The 17,732-nt window shown below is 35.0% G+C and overlaps 1 protein-coding gene across 1 annotated transcript in view; it reads right to left on the bottom strand.

Moving 5' to 3' along the window:
• The window catches only part of KIF21A (kinesin family member 21A), a 160,282-nt gene that overhangs the window by 56,006 nt on the left and 86,544 nt on the right, over nt 1-17,732 (bottom strand). Inside the window, exons 5-11 of the mRNA XM_007450237.1 lie at nt 16,771-16,905; nt 16,106-16,273; nt 14,124-14,239; nt 9,083-9,278; nt 8,485-8,674; nt 7,834-7,897; nt 2,531-2,734 (exon numbers count right to left, since the gene is read on the bottom strand). Of these exons, the coding sequence (XP_007450299.1) occupies nt 2,531-2,734; nt 7,834-7,897; nt 8,485-8,674; nt 9,083-9,278; nt 14,124-14,239; nt 16,106-16,273; nt 16,771-16,905 (1,073 nt within the window). The remainder of the gene's footprint in view (nt 1-2,530; nt 2,735-7,833; nt 7,898-8,484; nt 8,675-9,082; nt 9,279-14,123; nt 14,240-16,105; nt 16,274-16,770; nt 16,906-17,732) is intronic.

Raw genomic sequence — 17,732 nt, 5'->3', positions numbered from 1 at the left:
CCCTACACTATTTAATTTTTTTTCTTCATGAGGTTGCTGCCCAAATTTTCAATAGTTGGATTAATGCTTCCTCTTTCAAAATTACAAATATCCCTAGAAATTTTATTAGTTATAAGTCACTTCCACTGAAATGAGTTCCTTTCTCTAGTCAGATGGCTTTGTTTCCAACTTTGAACTTAAGGAGATGAGAGAAGAAAGTAGATGATTTTGAAACTGGGAGTACTTTGGGCTAGGGAAGAATTACATGAGAACTGACCTCATAAGGGAGGAATGGATCAAGGTAGCATGGGGACACAGAAGGTCAGTAGGTAGGAATAAGAGAGAATGGCTAAGGCGGAAATTCATATTTTCCCCCAAAGGTTGGTCTACATTCATGGAACGGAAACAAAGTTTCTTTCCCCTATTTTCCTTTTCCTATTATTCCCTTTTGAATTGCTCTTACCACACTATAGAATGAGTAAATATCATTTCATGTGAGTGAGTTGGGAAACCTGGACATTATGTACTTGTAACACTTTCTAGAGAAAAATTAGTTCCAATTTCCAAATGATTTTAAATTGAACTTACTATATATGCAAGGTTGAGGTAGAACCAAATTTTGCAATGTTCTCTTTGATAAATAAAATAAGTAAATATGAGGCATGTAATACAACTTAACCAGATTCAATACATCCAAACAGAAGCTACTCCCTCCACAGAGTTCCTGTAGAAGACTAATCACTAACTTCAGTAAAGCTGCTGTCATTCTAAACACTTTATTATGTTTTGTTTCAACAACTCTTTATTATTTTTTGTTTCAACTGTAGCAAACCCTTTGGCTAAAATGAGAGCTTACCAATGTTTTTAAGAAAGGAATTTACATTACATGCAGCTAAAAGTTATTGGTGATAAATGAAATGCTTTATCAAGCTGAGTAAAATAGAACTATTTATCAGTCAAAAACCTTACAACCCTGCATTGTCACAGAAATAACCTACATCAGAGGTATAAATTTAGGGTACCTATGATCACTATAAAAAGGTCAAAAGTGCCTAGGTTTCTATTGGGATCCCTATCTGTTTTTTATTATTCATTCCCAACAGGTGATTATGGTAACATCTCTAAATTTACCTCAAAAGGAAAGAGCAGAATCAGTTCATGACCTTGAGAAATATACCCTTGCTTATCCTTAACTTATTATTCATGAACACAAACCACCTACACACCGTTAAAAACAAGTCATACCATTTCACATTTTGACCAACTACACAACTGAATTTTACAAATAAATGATAAGTCATGTGCAGAAGTCTCATTTTCATTTCCACAGTATGTTGGGTCAAACCAGTTTTGATAATTCTGTGAACACTGTTACAGTTTTAATTGCCCTGCATAAGAACTAATCATTATATATTTCTTAATGCTGCCATAATCAGCCATCCATGAGCAACATCTTTTAAGACATTAGTATCTTAAGAATGCAATTTCAATTGCAATGCCTCCTAACCATAGATGTGCAACTCCTTGTTTTAATTATTCTAATCAGCCCTTTTTAACTCAAGGACAAACAGCAGAATTAATTTGGAGAGTTTAAACCTCTAATAACTTTGGTCAACTGACTATTCAAAGAAGAAATGCTTGGTTGTCAAAATAAATTTCTAAATAAACTGAGCAAAGCAGCAGGTAGACTAAATGTCAATAGTAATTCTAAAAAGTGCACCTCCATAACAAGTTATTTGACAAATAAGATATCTTTTCCCCCTTTGGAATATCTAGCCAAAAATGCTTAAAATTAATTTGACTGGCATGTTCAAAATATATTCTACGTAAGTAATTTGACTGCACCATAGAATCAGTATGTAAACATATAAACAATTTATGAGGTTTTAACCACTCATAGATTACAAGTGGTCATATTTTAATTTTCCTCCTCTTCTTTGCATCCAGTTGATTTCAGAGGGAGATATTACCAGGATGCAAGGAAAAGGAAGCCTAGAACAGTGGTGAAAAGCTGAGTAACTCCTTGTTGGAAGAGTCAGAAAGCCTGAAATAACATAAATAACTTTCACATAATCAAATTAGAGCCTGCAGAAAATACTTGAGACCAAATGATATTAAACGACAGTCTGATGAATTAGTTTAGCCTTTAGTTAAACTAATCTAGACAGGAAGCAGAATATATCAATGAGACTATTTAATTGTATTAGAAAATGGAAAAAAAATGAAAATATTGAGTAATGGTAGAACAAGCTTTGCAGAAAAGATGAATGGAATGCAAAAGCAGCTATTTGAAAAAAATCATAAAATAATTTCTAATAGTAATTTTACCTTATAGTCTAAATAAAATTCACTACCATATTATTATAAATAAATAAATTTTTTACATACAAGTAGAGATAAATCTTTAAAAGTATATAATTATAATTGTCACCTATGTTAAATGACATTTTATTTATTAATATACTTATGAGGCTATGTATACTCATTGCAATTGCAAATTAAAATAGCCTGAAAAGTAATTAGCAGTATAGCAGTGATTTTATAGCACTACCTTTTTTTCTTCTTCTTTTCTTTCCTTTTCAGCTTCTCTAAATCCTTTTTAGCTAGATCTATAATCTCAATGGTCTCTTTGTCTGAGGATACTATAGTAGGAGAGAAAGCTGATGATCCACTGAAGTACGGTGATCTTGCTGTGGCTCTTGTCAAGTTTTTTCGAAGGTTCTCATTCACTGCTTCACTTTCTAATAATTTTGCCCTAATGAATAAAAATACACTTAAGTTGGAAACATTTTATTATTGTGGTAAATAATACTTAACATAAAATTTACCTCCCTAACCATCTCTAAGTGTACAGTTCTACAGCACAAAGTATACCCACACTGTTGTGCAACCATTGCCACCATCTACCTTCAGAACTTTTTCATCTTCTCCAATTAAAACTCTGTACCCATTAAACACTAACTCCTCATTCCCCTCTCCTCCCAGTCCCTAGCAACCACCATTCTACCTTCCATCTCTGCAAACTTGACAACTCTAAGAACAAACAGGGAACATTTTAAATGAGTTGTTTTGCAAGCTAAAAAGTTTCCCAAAATGTATTTCAACATTGCTACAAGGTACGGCTTTTTTAACATATGTGTTCACAAACATTAGTGTTTAAGATATTTTTAAAATTTCCTGATCAAATAACTGTAAATTTGAAGTAACACTCTTAGTGCTCAAAAGTGCCAGTTATAATTAGATTACTTGCATTCTGGTCAATAGGCACTAGTTATCCTTGCTTTGTAAACTCATCTTTGAAACTTAAAATGTGCAAGCAGCATGGTTCCCTTCCTTCCTGTTCCTCATTCATCATGCTATAATAACGTTTCCAAATCTTTGTAAGGAATAGTTAGTCAAACTTGCCTCTAACTGACTGAAAGATATCTGGCTCCTGAATATGGCATGGGAAAAGATGAAATCTCCAAGGAAACCCGAGTTTGATAATTAAAAACATTCTTTTGTTTGCTCAAGCAGTCCTCATAATGACAGGAAAATAATGTATGTGCTGTCAGTAATAACACTGAATGATAAGATCCTAAAAGAGCCTGGATTCTTGAGACTACAAGGGATTCAGAGAGTCCTCTAGGCCAGTTCCTTTAGTCCATTTGATTTAAACCATAAAAGAACACAATTATCTACTTCAGTATAATAAATTTCCCAGGTCAATTTGGCACAAGGGTGATTGAGACAGGGTTATAAGGAGAAAATACTACCTACTATCTCTGTCTCAAAACTACATTACTAAGCACTTTTGCCATATGTTCAAATGTTTCAGAGGAAGGTGCTAGATTATTTGCAACTACTGAGCTGTAGAAGGCACAGTCAGCTGTGTTTTTACACTGCCTACCAAAATTATTCATGACACTGTTGAAATCAACTAGAGACAGAATATACACAAATCAGTGAATATATGTTACAAATAAGTGTCCTATATATTCTTTAATGAAATTGTTTTACTTTATATTTGGTGTTGCAACAGTTACAATGTTTTAAAATGGTTAAATAGCTGTATACAAACTTTTAAGTTAAATGATTTCAAAATTATTTTAAAGAAAATTCTGAATATAATGCTGTCATATTTTAATAAGAGGGCAACCTAAGTATAAAAACGCAGCTTAATGATAAAAACTCAAAGTAAAAATTTACACTTTTCTGTATTTCCAATATCTAGCACAAAGCCTGGGTACATAATAATGAATGTTAATAATGAATGAAGGGGACTTCCCTGGTGGCACAGTGGTTAGGAATCTGCCTGCCAATGCAGGGGACACGGGTTTGATCCCTGGTCCGGGAAGATCCCACATGCTGCGGAGCAACTAAGCCCATGAGCCACAACTACGGAGCCTGAGCTCTAGAGCCCGCACACCACAACTACTGAGGCTGTATGCTACAACTACTGAAGCCCACGTGCCTAGAGCCCGTGCTCCACAGCAAGAGAAGCCACTGCAATGAGCAGCCCGCGCACCGCAATGAAGAGTAGCCCCGCTCGCCACAACTAGAGAAAATCCTGCGCGCAGCAACGAAAACCCAACACAGCCAAAAATACAAATAATAAATAAATTAATTAATTTTTTTAAAAAGACCCTTTTAAAAAAATGAATGAAAATATAAATTAGCTATCAATTAATGACCTGTTTTTAATTGGCTCATTTATATAATAATCAGACAATTTGTGTTTATTACCTGATTTTAAAAATCTGCATTCGGTAGGGGCATATTTTTAATGCTTCTTCCGTCCTGGTGCTAATAAAGGCTGAAACCTTTAGGGCTCACCTCCAACTCCACCAACCTCACACTACATTAGTAGATCCTGCTTTTTGTATGGGCTGTAGAGATAACATCTCTCTCTTTGCCTCTCCTTCTCTTCCTACTCACCCAATCACACACTTGTTGCTGTCTGCATTTCATTTAATAGGAGACCAAGCAGTGAGGCATGAGGGGAAGTACACAGACTTCCTTGGGAAGAAATAAACTGAGGCTTGCATCTCAGCCTTTTCACTTACTGAATCTCATCTCAGCTTTTTTCACTCACAGAATCTCTAAATCCTTCATTAAATGGAGATGAAAATATATACTTCCCTAGGATGGTTATGAGGATGATGATACAATGAATTTAAAACTCACCTGACTAATAATGTTTTTAACAAATAATAACTATTCTTATCAAAAAATTGGAAACAATATAATTATCTAACAGTAGGGGATTAGATAAATAAATCAATTACAACCCATGAGACAGTACTCATGGAGCCATGCAAAAACCATGTTAGAAAAATATTTAATAACATTAAAAAATGATCCTAATATGTTGTCACATTTCAAAGAATAGATAGCAAAGCAATACATACACCCCGATACAAATTTTGCTAAAGTATGCATTGAAAAATTATTGAACAGATACATCAAAATGTTAACATCAGTTCTTGGAATGGTGAGAATATGGATGATTTTAACTTTTTAAAAACTTTCCTATATTTTCAGAAATTTCTACAAAAATTTTGAACTCCATAAAACTAAGATTAATTAGTGACTATTATCATTTCACAACAAATAATGTGATGTGTAAATTTATTAAAAGGTAACTAGTATTATTTTATAATTAAAATAAGACTTAAAATATAAACATTCCCATGTAGCAATACATTTACATAATTTACATTAAGTTTAAGTAGCTGTGAATGAATGTCTTCCTAAGAGAAAGTACTGATTAAAATATGGATTGGAGTAGAATTTTGTAGATGAAACAGAATATGAGAACTTGGACCTAAATAATAATATGTTAGACCTTTACAGTATTTTTCAATTTAATAATTTTTACATCCTGTTCTTTTATTTGAGCCCCATAATAACTCTTGGAGACTAGCAGGTATTACCTCATTCTTACAGATAAACACTAAAGATCAAAGAGTTAGGTAATTTGCCCAAGGTCATATACTGAATAAACAGAAGCTTAAAAATTTCAATGCAGGTAATTCAATTTAAATTCAAAGCTCATTTATGTTTATCCCATATGTAAATTATTTTTATATTATAAATTACAGTCCCGAGATCTGAGAAGACTACACTTTATGAATGGGACAAACTGAATAAAAGAGCCAAAAATCTATTAACCTATACCCTGAACGATTTGATCACTGACTGAACTCAAGGCCTAAGAGTCATCATTGTTCTCTAGATGGCTTAAAGAATAGTCTTAACTCAAGAACTTGAAGAAGAAAGATATTAGATGCTCCTTTTAGCTACTAGAAGGAATGGAAATGATTCAGTTTTCTAGGAAATAATGACACTAGTCAAGCCATTCACCAAATAATGAGATCAAGCTTAGATATGGTCTTAGAATAACATGATGGAAGAGAGGAAATCAAGCCCAAGAAGCAGAGTATGGAATCAGCCTTAACAATTGACCAGTGCCAAGAAAATAAAAAAAGATAAAAAGAAGCAGACTAGGAGCAGGAAAAGAATCTTTAGGAACTAAAAGACAGAGATATTAGTTTTGTCTGAAGTAATGGTAAAGATGGGGTCTACAGAGTCAGGAAACACTGGAGACTGGTCAGAGGACAAGTTTTTGGCAGTAGGCAGGAAAGAGCACTGCCAACACAAGATGGAAACTGCAAGTCCAGTTTGGCAGCTGACCAGAACTACAACCTAAGGTCCCAAAAGTCTCCATCAAAAAGGTAAAGTTTGGAAATATATAAACAGAATAAAAGTAATAGTTATTTGATTAACTTTATCTATTGCTACATCAGATGTTTTCTCACTGGCTTTTACTTTTTGAAGCTTTTAAGGGACCTGGTGTGCCTTATGGAGGCAGAAACAGTAGAAACACTACTCATCTCTGTTTAAGAATCTCTAGAATAGCCAGAGGAAGAGAGAGGGAAATAGAACACAAATACAAGACAGAGAATTGTTAGGGTAGCTGTGAAAGATAATCTCTCACTTGGTTATTTTCTGCAAATGGATAACAGAAGTGAGATCTGAGCTATTTAGATGCTCCCAATGGAGCGGACTGTAGTTCTACTTAAAGAGAAAGCAGCTCAGCCATCAGGGCAAACCATGGAACCTGAAAATATTATAGAAATGATTAGTGTCCTTGATCTACTTTCTGACCCCAATTCTTCCAGTCTGTGCTCAGTGGTCCCCTCCACATTACCACACCAGGCATGGGTGTTCTATTTACTGATTTCTGTCATTCCATTTACTACATGTGACTATTTATGTAAGTTGACCCACCTAGACTGTGAACTCTTTGTTTATGTCATACTTGTTCAGTCCATGGCATGATGCTTGGCATACAGTGAGTATTTGCAATATGTGTGTGAAATGTGGGTGATGAATGAGCCTTTGTATATATCACAGAGGCAGGCAAATTGGTAAGGATGCAATGACTCACACATATAGAATAGCTGAAGAAGTATAAGGGAACAGGAGTAATGGGAGATTTTAAAAATTAGACATGACTTATTGATGTTGACCATTCCCAAATGGTGGGTGAAGAGGCACAGGGAGGTAACTTCATCGACACCAATTATGCCTGTTTTTATATGAGGTTAGGTAAGCTTCCAATTAAGGGTATAACAACAAGAGCAGGAGGATACCCCAGGAAGATAATGTGGGAAGAGGAAAGTAGTTTGTGACATTATGTTCCCATATGTTCTGTTATAGGCAAGTACCTATTCCCCTAAAGTTAACCTGACCAAAGGGCTGAAATATCACTGTGAATAGTTACTACAAAATAAGCCCCCAAAATAGCAATAATACTTCACTGCAAAACCCAAAATACGTGCATTATATATTACAGAACGTGAACTGTACCTGAGATCTTCAATTTCTTTAATATAATTGTGAATCATATTACTAATCTCCTCATTCCCTTCACCTGCAAGATAAAATAAGCAAAGGGGGAGAGGGATAAATTGGGAGATTGGGATTGACACACACACACTACTATATATAAAAATAGATAACTAATAAGAACCTACTGTATAGCACAGGGAACTCTACTCAATACTCTGTAATGACCTATATGGGAAAAGAACCTAAAAAAGAGTGAATATATGTATATGTATAACTGATTCACTTTGCTGTACAGCAGAAACTAACATTGTAAATCAACTATACTCCAATAAAAATTAATTAAAAAAAGAATTTCCTTTAAAATTCAACAGAATGAGAGAAAAAACAAAGTTATAGAAACAAACAATAATGCTTTGAAACATAATTTAAACAGCAAATTTCCTGCCCTTAATTACATGAGCAGAAAGTAAGATAATATGATGAAGCATAGGGCATATTTTGTTTCTGTAAGAATGTATTATTTACAAATTAAGTATTAACTTAAAATCACAGATTGTATACACAGAGATTGACTTTTTCACTTCAAATATTCCACAAAGTTAACAAACATGAAGAAAATTTCCTGCTCTCCAAAAGTAATCCCTCACTCATCCCACCCTACACACATACCTGCTCTGGCAAGAACTTGGTTGGCCTGATCACTAACAAGCTGTGTGATTCTGGTCCTCAATACATCAACCGTCTCTTGCATGGCTTTAATTCTTACACGCAGGTTGTTATTTTCAGTCTGTAGCATAGCATTCTCATGAAACATATCATTGATGCTTTCCACACCCTCCTCGTCGATTATTCTTTTACCCTAGAAAAGAAAAATATTTCCCTGTTGATTGAGAAGTTTTAAATACACAAGAGTTTTGTTAAAGGATACTGCAGGATTATGCAATTCTACAACCAAGAGCACTTTTGTCTTAACAGCCTCAAGGCAAGAGATCCTTTTCCTTCTACTACATCTCTCATTTGAGCATTTGTCACTAAAGAATCTGACTGGGAAAGAAGTATTTTGAAAGAAGAGGCTGGTCAGGTTGTTAGACTGAACATTATTAAAGGCTACCCACACATAAAACTAGAGAATTCTACCTCCAAAAGGAAAGATGCCACCACTATGACAAAGAGACTCCAGATACATATATGTGCAAGCCATCACAAAAAGGTATCATTGTGTACACAAAATGTATCACAAAATGCAAAGTCAAACCCATTAGCTTACTGTTTTGTACTCCATAAGCTCCATCTGAAGTCGTGTGATCTCACTACGGAGCGCATTGATCTGCTGACTAGCTCTGTCCTGATTGACCATCACCTTGTTCTTGATATTTCTAGCTCGATTGGCATATTTCAGGGTATTTAAAGTTTCCATAAAATCTCTGTCTGAAGGGCTGACACATGCTATCATGATTGTTTGGCTGAAAGTTACAAAAAATAATTAGGTTTATAGATAAAAGCAAATAAAACACTGAAATAATCAGTTTAAAATTCCCGCCTTTTGAATAATATCTCTCCTTCGAGATACCAAAAGATTGACATTACTAACTTAAAATTAAAAGCAAATTTATAAGCCCCAATGCTTTAAGACTATCTTAAGGAAAAAGATTTTGTTTGCTTGGTTAAAATTGGGGAAAATTAATTTATATTATCCTTTTTTGACTCATAATACCATATACTCATAATACAAGTGCATATATTTCTCACCTCTTTAAAAATTTTTTTGAAGCAATATACACAGAATAATTCTAAAATTTAATCTATCTATAATATGACATGTTGAAATTCAAAAATCATTGCTTTCATTATCTACTTAATATTTCAGGATTTTTTTTAAAAATTTTTATTTTTGGCTGCTTTGGTTCTTCGTTGCTGTGCACGGGCTTTCTCTAGTTGTGGAGAGCCGGGGGCTACTCTTCCATGCGTGCACAGGCTTCTCATTGCAGTGGCTTCTCTTGTTGCGGAGCACGGGCTCTAGGCATAAGGGCTTCAGTAGTTGCAGCACGCAGGCTCAGTAGTTGTGGCATGAGGCCTCTAGAGTGCAGGCTCAGTAGTGTGGCACATGGGTAGTTGCTCCACAGCATGTGGAATCTTCCTGGACAAGGGCTCTAACCTGTGTCCCCTGCACTGGCAGGCGGATTCTTAACCACTGTGCCCCCAGGGAAGTCCCTATTTTAGGATTTAAAATTTTTCTTTTTATTTAATCACTTGCATCCTGATTTTTTATTTCAGCAAAAAGTTTTACACAAAATCCTATCACCTGATCAAGAAAAGTATTTAGTATACCCGTATGTTTCACAATATGAAATGCCATTTGTGATTGAGTGATCAAAGTTCCAGAGTTTCTGGCTAGATTACATAGGAAAACTGGGAAACATTATTTTATCGTCATGATGAATTGCTTTACCAACCGAAGAATAGGATAATAAAATGCTTATTATGCCTAAGCTATTTCTGTCAATGAAAAAGATGTGGAGAGTCTAATGGGCACATGCACACTAACAGTTAAGGAGCTAATTTACCCACCCTGGTAGGAAATTTATACCTATCAATTCTAATCTATAGCTTCCTAGCTTCCTGCTTCCACTCCTGCCTTCTCCCAATAATCTCAACACAGCACTCAGAGTAATACTTTTATTTTCTTCTTATTATTTCTTTTTAGTATTGTTAAGGTTTATTTTTACTCATTTTAGATGTGTAGTAATGTCTCATTTTTTAAAATTTTTAAAATCTTTACACAATTTTTGAAGGTTACTTTCCATTTACAGTTATTACAAAATATTGGCTATATTCCTCATGTTGTACAATATATCCTTGAGCCTATCTTACATCCAGCGGTTTGTACCTCCCACTTCCCCAGCCCTGTATTGCCCCTCCCCGCCACTGGTAACCACTAGTTTGTTCTCTATACCTGTGCGTCTGCTTCTTTTTTGTTATATTCACAGTTTGTTGTATTTTTTAGATTCCACGTATAAGTGATATCATACAGTATTTGTCTTTCTCTGTCTAACTTATTTCACTTAGCATAATGCCCTTCATAGCAACCCTTTTAAAAGGGGTCCCATTCCACCTATCTTTATTCCTTTGTGAACTCTTGCTCATCCTTATTTACCCTTACTTTTACTATTATTCAAGATTCAACTCAGAGATCATCTAGTCCAAGAATCCAACCCTGAGTTTGGCTGTACTCATTCTCTCTGCTTCCTCATACCTTTTGCATACCTCTTTTTTGTTGATTATGATTATACTGAAATTTTATAGATCCAAACTCTTAGATACTAAATTCCTAGAGGACAAGGATCATCAAATACTTTTTATTCATCAGACTACTTTGTACAACACAGTATTTGGAACATATTAGGTCATTACTGTTTGTGTTACTTGGAACATATTAGATCCCTAATAATTGTTTGTATGTCATGCGTATATTATATTTATTTATTTGAAGTCAGAAGTTAAGATAATTCATGCATCTCTGTTGATGAAGAAGATAAAGTAATCCAGTGAGAGTGATGATTATGGATACTGATTAGAGGATAGGACTACTCAAAATGTTATCCCCAGTCCAGTGCCAGTCTGGCAGATTCATGACAAGTATAGAAATTGAGAGTAAGCATTTTGGCAACTTTTACAACACTTGAGCTTGCTGTAATCAATGAACTCATTTCGCTGAATACAGTATAGACCAGTTCAAGTATTTTCAAACTCACATAATGGGACAAGCTGAGTATAGTCATGTTCAATATCAACCCACTACAACTGGGAAGTGGGAAGGAGGAGAACTCTCCCTTATTAAAAATATTTTGAGAAGTATTGGGATCAAGTGCTTAAGAAGAATAGTGAAATCAGGAATGAGAAGGAGCTAAGACCTACTGTATAGGAAAAAGGTCACATATTAAAACCCAAATGATACAAATTTCAAGACTAGTTATGGGGCTTCCCTGGTGGTGCAGTGGTTGAGAGTCTGCCTGCCGATGCAGCGGACACGGGTTCGAGCCCTGGTCCGGGAGGATCCCGCATGCCGCGCAGCGGCTGGGCCCGTGAGCCACGGGTACTGAGCCTGCGCGTCTGGAGCCTGTGCTCCACAGCAAGAGAGGCCGTGACAGTGAGAGGCCCGCGCACCGCGATGAAGAGTGGCCCCCGCTTGCCACAACTAGAGAAAGCCCTCGCACAGAAACGAAGACCCAACACAGCCAAAAATAAATAAATAAACTTATTTTAAAAAAAAAGAATAGTTATGTTTATGAAAAAAAATTTTTAATGAAAGTTTATTTTTATATAAAACCATAACTCTATCTTAAAGGAAACCATATAATTTAAATATATTAGGGAGTTCCCTGGTGGTCTAACAGTTAGGATTTGGCACTTTCACTGCTGTGGCCCGGGTTCAGTCCCTGGTTGGGGAATTGAGATCCCACAAGCCATGCGGTATGGCCAAAATAAACAAACAAATAAAGTTATTTATCTTATATATTGTTATATCATATTATATTACACATTAGGGAGGAAATACATCACAATGTTAACAATAGTCACTTACAAGTAATAGAAATACAGTTGATTTTTATCATGTTTTATATTTTTCTGTATTTTTCTAAATTTTTGCTATAAACTTTTAAAAATTACATTAAACATTATAAATGTATAAAAGCCAGCTTTTTTAAAAAAAATCACCAAACTGTACCCATAAATATATGCAGCTTGTTTCCACAAATACTTTTAATTTTTCTTTTAAGAGAAATTTGTACAAACATCACAACATGAAGGAATTTTGTTTTCCAATGCTTATACAAAGTTTAATGCTTTTGAACTAGGCATTCAATCTCACAATTTTAAGCAGGAATTGAGGGTCACTGAGAATAAGAGGCGTTACCACTAGATAGGAAATGGGTGAGGAACATCTGAGACTCTTTAGCTATAGCTTAGATAAAACTCAAGAGCAATTCAAAACCCACAGTGCAAATATCTTAGATTGTTACAGGGTAAGCAAACTCTCAGAAGTACTGAAGTATTCAAAAGTATTGACACTTGTAAAGGGAAGATGTTTACTATCTCTGCTTTGTTATAAGACAAAGCTGTATTATAAAGCTAAGAAACACAGGAAAAGGCTACAATTTAGCAAACTTTAAAAATTTATATTTGGCTTAAAAAACAAAAATTTTTGTCCTGTTATAATAAGACCCAGATTGAAATTGAAGGTCAGAATGAAAATATAGACCAGAAGTAAGAAATATGTAACAGTGGAAGCAATACAAAGGATATGCTAGAAGACAGATGAGGTAAGACAAGGCCAATATTATATGAAAAGAAGGAATATAAAAATGATACTCTTGAATTCTATAAAACAAAACTTTATTTCTAAATCCATCCAACTTCAGACCTAAATAAACTTAACATTATCAAAATTCTTTGAATAATAGTTGTTCAAAAAGAAAGTTTGCAAGTTTAATTTTACAGCATCTAATGATCATTTTACAGCACCTAATGATCATTTTATAGCATCAGTAAACATGTTAGACCGTTGAAAACACTGTAAAATAGATTCACTGTAGTTGTGTGTAACTTGTTGAACTGTGCTATGATTGAATTTAAATGCCAAAAGAGTTACCATTTTTAAAGCCAACATTCTGATGCTTATAAAAAGGAATGCATTACCAAAAGAATACATTTAGCTGATAAAACATATCAGGTTGATGCAAAGTACAGAAAAGGAGGAATATCAGTGATTCTGGCAAAGTTAATAACCAGCAATCACCCTATATTTCATTCAATTAACATTTTTAAATTTTTTCTCAAATGTAAAAAAATGTTTAATTTTTAGGAGACTTTGTAAAGAAAGTCAATAATATTTAAATTACTTTTTAATTACTTAGAAGACAGCATTTACTTTTCAACAAAATTTTATTAGGCATCAACTATGTGCCAAGCACTTAAAACTGAAACAATGGTATAGAGAAAGAGCACATGCCAAGGATTTCATTTATAAGCTAAGTGACTGAATAAATTACTTAACCTTTCTGGATTTCAATTTCCTTATCTATAAAATAGGAATAATAACACCTACCTCAAGAGGTGTTATAAGAAATATGTGAAATAACAACATGCAAAAGCACTCACACATTTGAGGCACTTAATAATTATTAGTTCCTCATCCTATTAATTTGCTTTACAGTAAAAACAGTTCTTATAAATCACTTTACAAACTTATTTTAAAAATAATGAATAACTGAAATTCAGGAATATGGAGGATAAATACTTATGCATACCTATTACCCCCAAGAGAATCCTGTAGTAGTCTTGTCAGCTTAGAATCTCTATAGGGAACATGCGTGGCCCTCTTGCTCTTGTCTCCCAATGCACTTATTACATTGCCAAGTGCCAACTAAAAGAAAGAGAGAGAAAAAAAATTATAAAAATGTACTAATTATAACACTTTTAAATAATGAAACGTTATAGAAAATAATATGAAGCCATGGCAGAATTGAGAACATTTGTGTTTGGTTTTGTTTTACATTTGTATTTTCAAATATAAAGTAAACTTGGAGTTTTCCACATAACTACTAAAAACTGACACCACTCAAAATTTAATGCCATATATATACCCATAATTCACAAATACTTAAACTTCTATGCAGAGATTTTCTTTAGAAATAGAAATGTTATAAGATTGATGACTTCTGACCACTCCTAGTATTACCAGAGCATCATGTTGTACACCCCACAAAACTGCCAATTCATGTTGCAAATTCTTCTCCTCAACTCACTGAAGAAACAAATTGTTCGCTAGTTTAACAGTTGCATAAACTTTCTTGTTGTACTACAGATTCCTCATGGGAAAACAAAATTTCCTTTAACCACAATAAAAATATCAGTATATCTCTGAACATGGCATTCCTAATGCAAGTATAGCCGCGCTTAGAAATTCAATGAATCTATGTGCTAAGCATCCAATATTTTAAAAAACTAAGTCAAATTACGGAACTATTTAGTCACTCCTCCTGCCACCCCCTACTGCTTTTCCTACTGTCACTGAACCAGCACCTACAGCATAAGCATTTTCCTAAATGCTGGTCACACTCGCCTTCAGTAATGCAAAACCATGTCTTTGTTAGAGCCAATGGATCCTGCAGCGAGTGCATCAGCCATCACACTGTGTCTTAGTCCCCCTTTTCCAGAGTCTGCAGTTTTAACCACTGGCCACACTGAATGAACCTCTACCACGTGTCTGAACATGCTTCAATAGCCTGAACTGGAAAACAGAGCAATGGCTTTTGTCTTTTCCGGACAGCACAAATGTAAATACCACCATGATTTGATCTCCTAAGAAACTCAAAACAATACACAAAGTCGAAGATCCTGGTCGCTCACTCCTTTTAACACATGTTCAACTGTATGGTGGGAGCATCAAGATGGGTAGTTGGGAAGGCTGGCTCTCTCTAATCAGTCTCAGTTGATAATTCCCCCACAGAAGGGTTGGAATCATATAAAAGTAAATATTGGGCAATAAACAAAAAAATGACCATATGCTTGGAGCCCCTGCTCTAGGAAGAAAGGGAGGGAAGCAAAGCAGAAAACACCCGTCCTGATGCTGTCAGCATCACAGAAATTTAGGATGCCATTACTTTTAAGCAGGAACAAAGAACCAACTTTTTAATGAAATCAATAGGAAGAAAAGATTAATTACATAAAAATTTGGTTCTAAAACGTTTTCTTCCATATAATAGAAGCTTCAGGCTAACTCAAACACAAGGTGCTTTCCAATCAAAAACACCACTAGATGGCATGGTATTAAAGTTAATTCCTAATACAATCTAGAAAAGTTCTCATTTTGAAACAATCATTACTAAAAAACATTTGACTGTAATTTCCAAAATAAAGTCTATCACATAATGTTAGCAAAAAAGCTACTTTGAAAGTCATCCCATAAAATGTTTAATATTAAAACAGTAAGTTTGTGAGAATTTGTAAATCATTTCTATTATATATATGCATAGACTATTTTATTCACACATCATAAAATTTAATCCAACTAAATTTTTACACATGAACAAAATTTGCAGTGTGAAAAGGAGAAAAAAGCTGACAGTCTGAGGAGATCAAAATTCAATGCATTACTCCTAAGTTTACAGCAACTTTCATTTCTCAGCTCAATGCATGAAGGATTTCCACTTGGGTATTATGTATTACAAAAGGGAAAAGGACAATAAAATAGGCCTGTTATATTCTCAGCACAAAGCCTTAGTCTTACAAGTCCACAGTTGATGGAAATGCCTTCTTTTGCCCTCTCGCCTGTAGCTCCAGTACGCTTCAGTCTTTCTGATCCTGCCAGATCAACAAAATGGAACTTTGCAGTCAGAGTTTCAAATTCATTCATCTGTGATGATTCAGAAATCACCTTATTATCAGTTGCACTTTCCTGCAATTGAGGAAGATAATTGAAAATATTTTATTAATGTGACACTAAATATCCTTCAATCTCACCTTGCCCTCAGTGTACATATAGCCAAGTATAGGCATGTAGCCAAATAAATATAAGTACAAAAATGGCTGCTGCAATTAGAAGCTTAGACAAAGTTAGGTCAAAGAAGGTCAAAACCTAACTGTTATCAACTGAGGCTTTGCCTGTGTTGAAGAGAAACTTGTAGCATATAGCCCTCAAAAGCAAAGGGTCCCAAGTAATGACATCCATTACCATATGGCCACAACATACTTTCTGGCTATTGCAGACATATATATTCAATTTTTAATTTTACATGGTTGGCCAGCTTTAGCTTAAACAAGATCAGGGACATCTTAACTGGAAAAGGAATGATTAAACAAACTAAATTTGATACAAATGTTCTCTTTGAATATTTTCACGGATTTTACAGAAATGAAATATGAAAGCTTAAAAAATTAGAACCAATAACTCACAGCATCTATTTGGGGACACATTCTGGTTTGACACAAGTGAATGGTAAAAATGGCATGTGAACGAGAGCTCTGAACATTCATTTGGGTACTAGCAGTGGTCCGGGATAAAGCACCCAGCTTCAAACACTGCATCATCTAGAAAAGGGAAAGAAAGAGGGGTTTTACTTGAACAATACTTAGACTGGGTCCATATAATCAGAAATCTAAGTTACTGGTTAAAATCCACCATATGAAAGGATGTGAAAGATAGATTTTCTTATTATTTTATTTACAGGCACTTTTTGAGCTGAATTTCTCAGTATAATAGTTTTGTTTTGTTTTTTTTATAGGAGAAAATACTGAGATTCAACCTTTTGCCATTTGCTGACATTTGCAGCTTCTATTTCAAAACTATTACAGTAGAACACTTCGGAACAAACTAAGCAATAACTGGAATTACTCAGGCTCTTCTGTATCTTATTTTTTGTAACTTTTCTTTTTTTTGCGGTACGCAGGCCTCTCACTGCTGTGGCCCCTCCCGCTGCGGGGCACAGGCTCCGGACGCGCAGGCCCAGCGGCCATGGCTCACGGGCCCAGCAGCTCCGCGGCATGTGGGATCCTCCCGAACCGGGGAACGAACCCGCGTCCCCTGCATCGGCAGGCGGACCCTCAACTACTGCGCCACCAGGGAAGCCCTGTAACTTTTTTTTTTTTTTGGCCACTCCACGTGGCTTGCGGATCTTTGTTCCCTGACCAGGGATTGAACCCAGCGCCATGGCAGTGAAAGTGTGGAGGCCTAACCACTGGCCTCGCAGGGAACTCCCCATTGTAACTTTTCTTAAGTCTCTCTTTAGGAGCCATGATACAGGCCTACGTATGTTACAGCAAAAAGTACAAAAGGACTGTGGCCTCATCCTTCACTTAAAATTATCTAACCCTCTTTTTCTAGGTGTGAAAGAAAACTGTACATACAATGCCTTAAA

This window comes from Lipotes vexillifer, unplaced genomic scaffold (genome assembly GCF_000442215.2).
Source record: "Lipotes vexillifer unplaced genomic scaffold, Lipotes_vexillifer_v1.1 scaffold282, whole genome shotgun sequence".
Taxonomy (NCBI): domain Eukaryota; kingdom Metazoa; phylum Chordata; class Mammalia; order Artiodactyla; family Lipotidae; genus Lipotes; species Lipotes vexillifer.
Note: the sequence above shows the minus strand (reverse complement) of the source record. Positions and strands in the feature narration are given on the sequence as shown.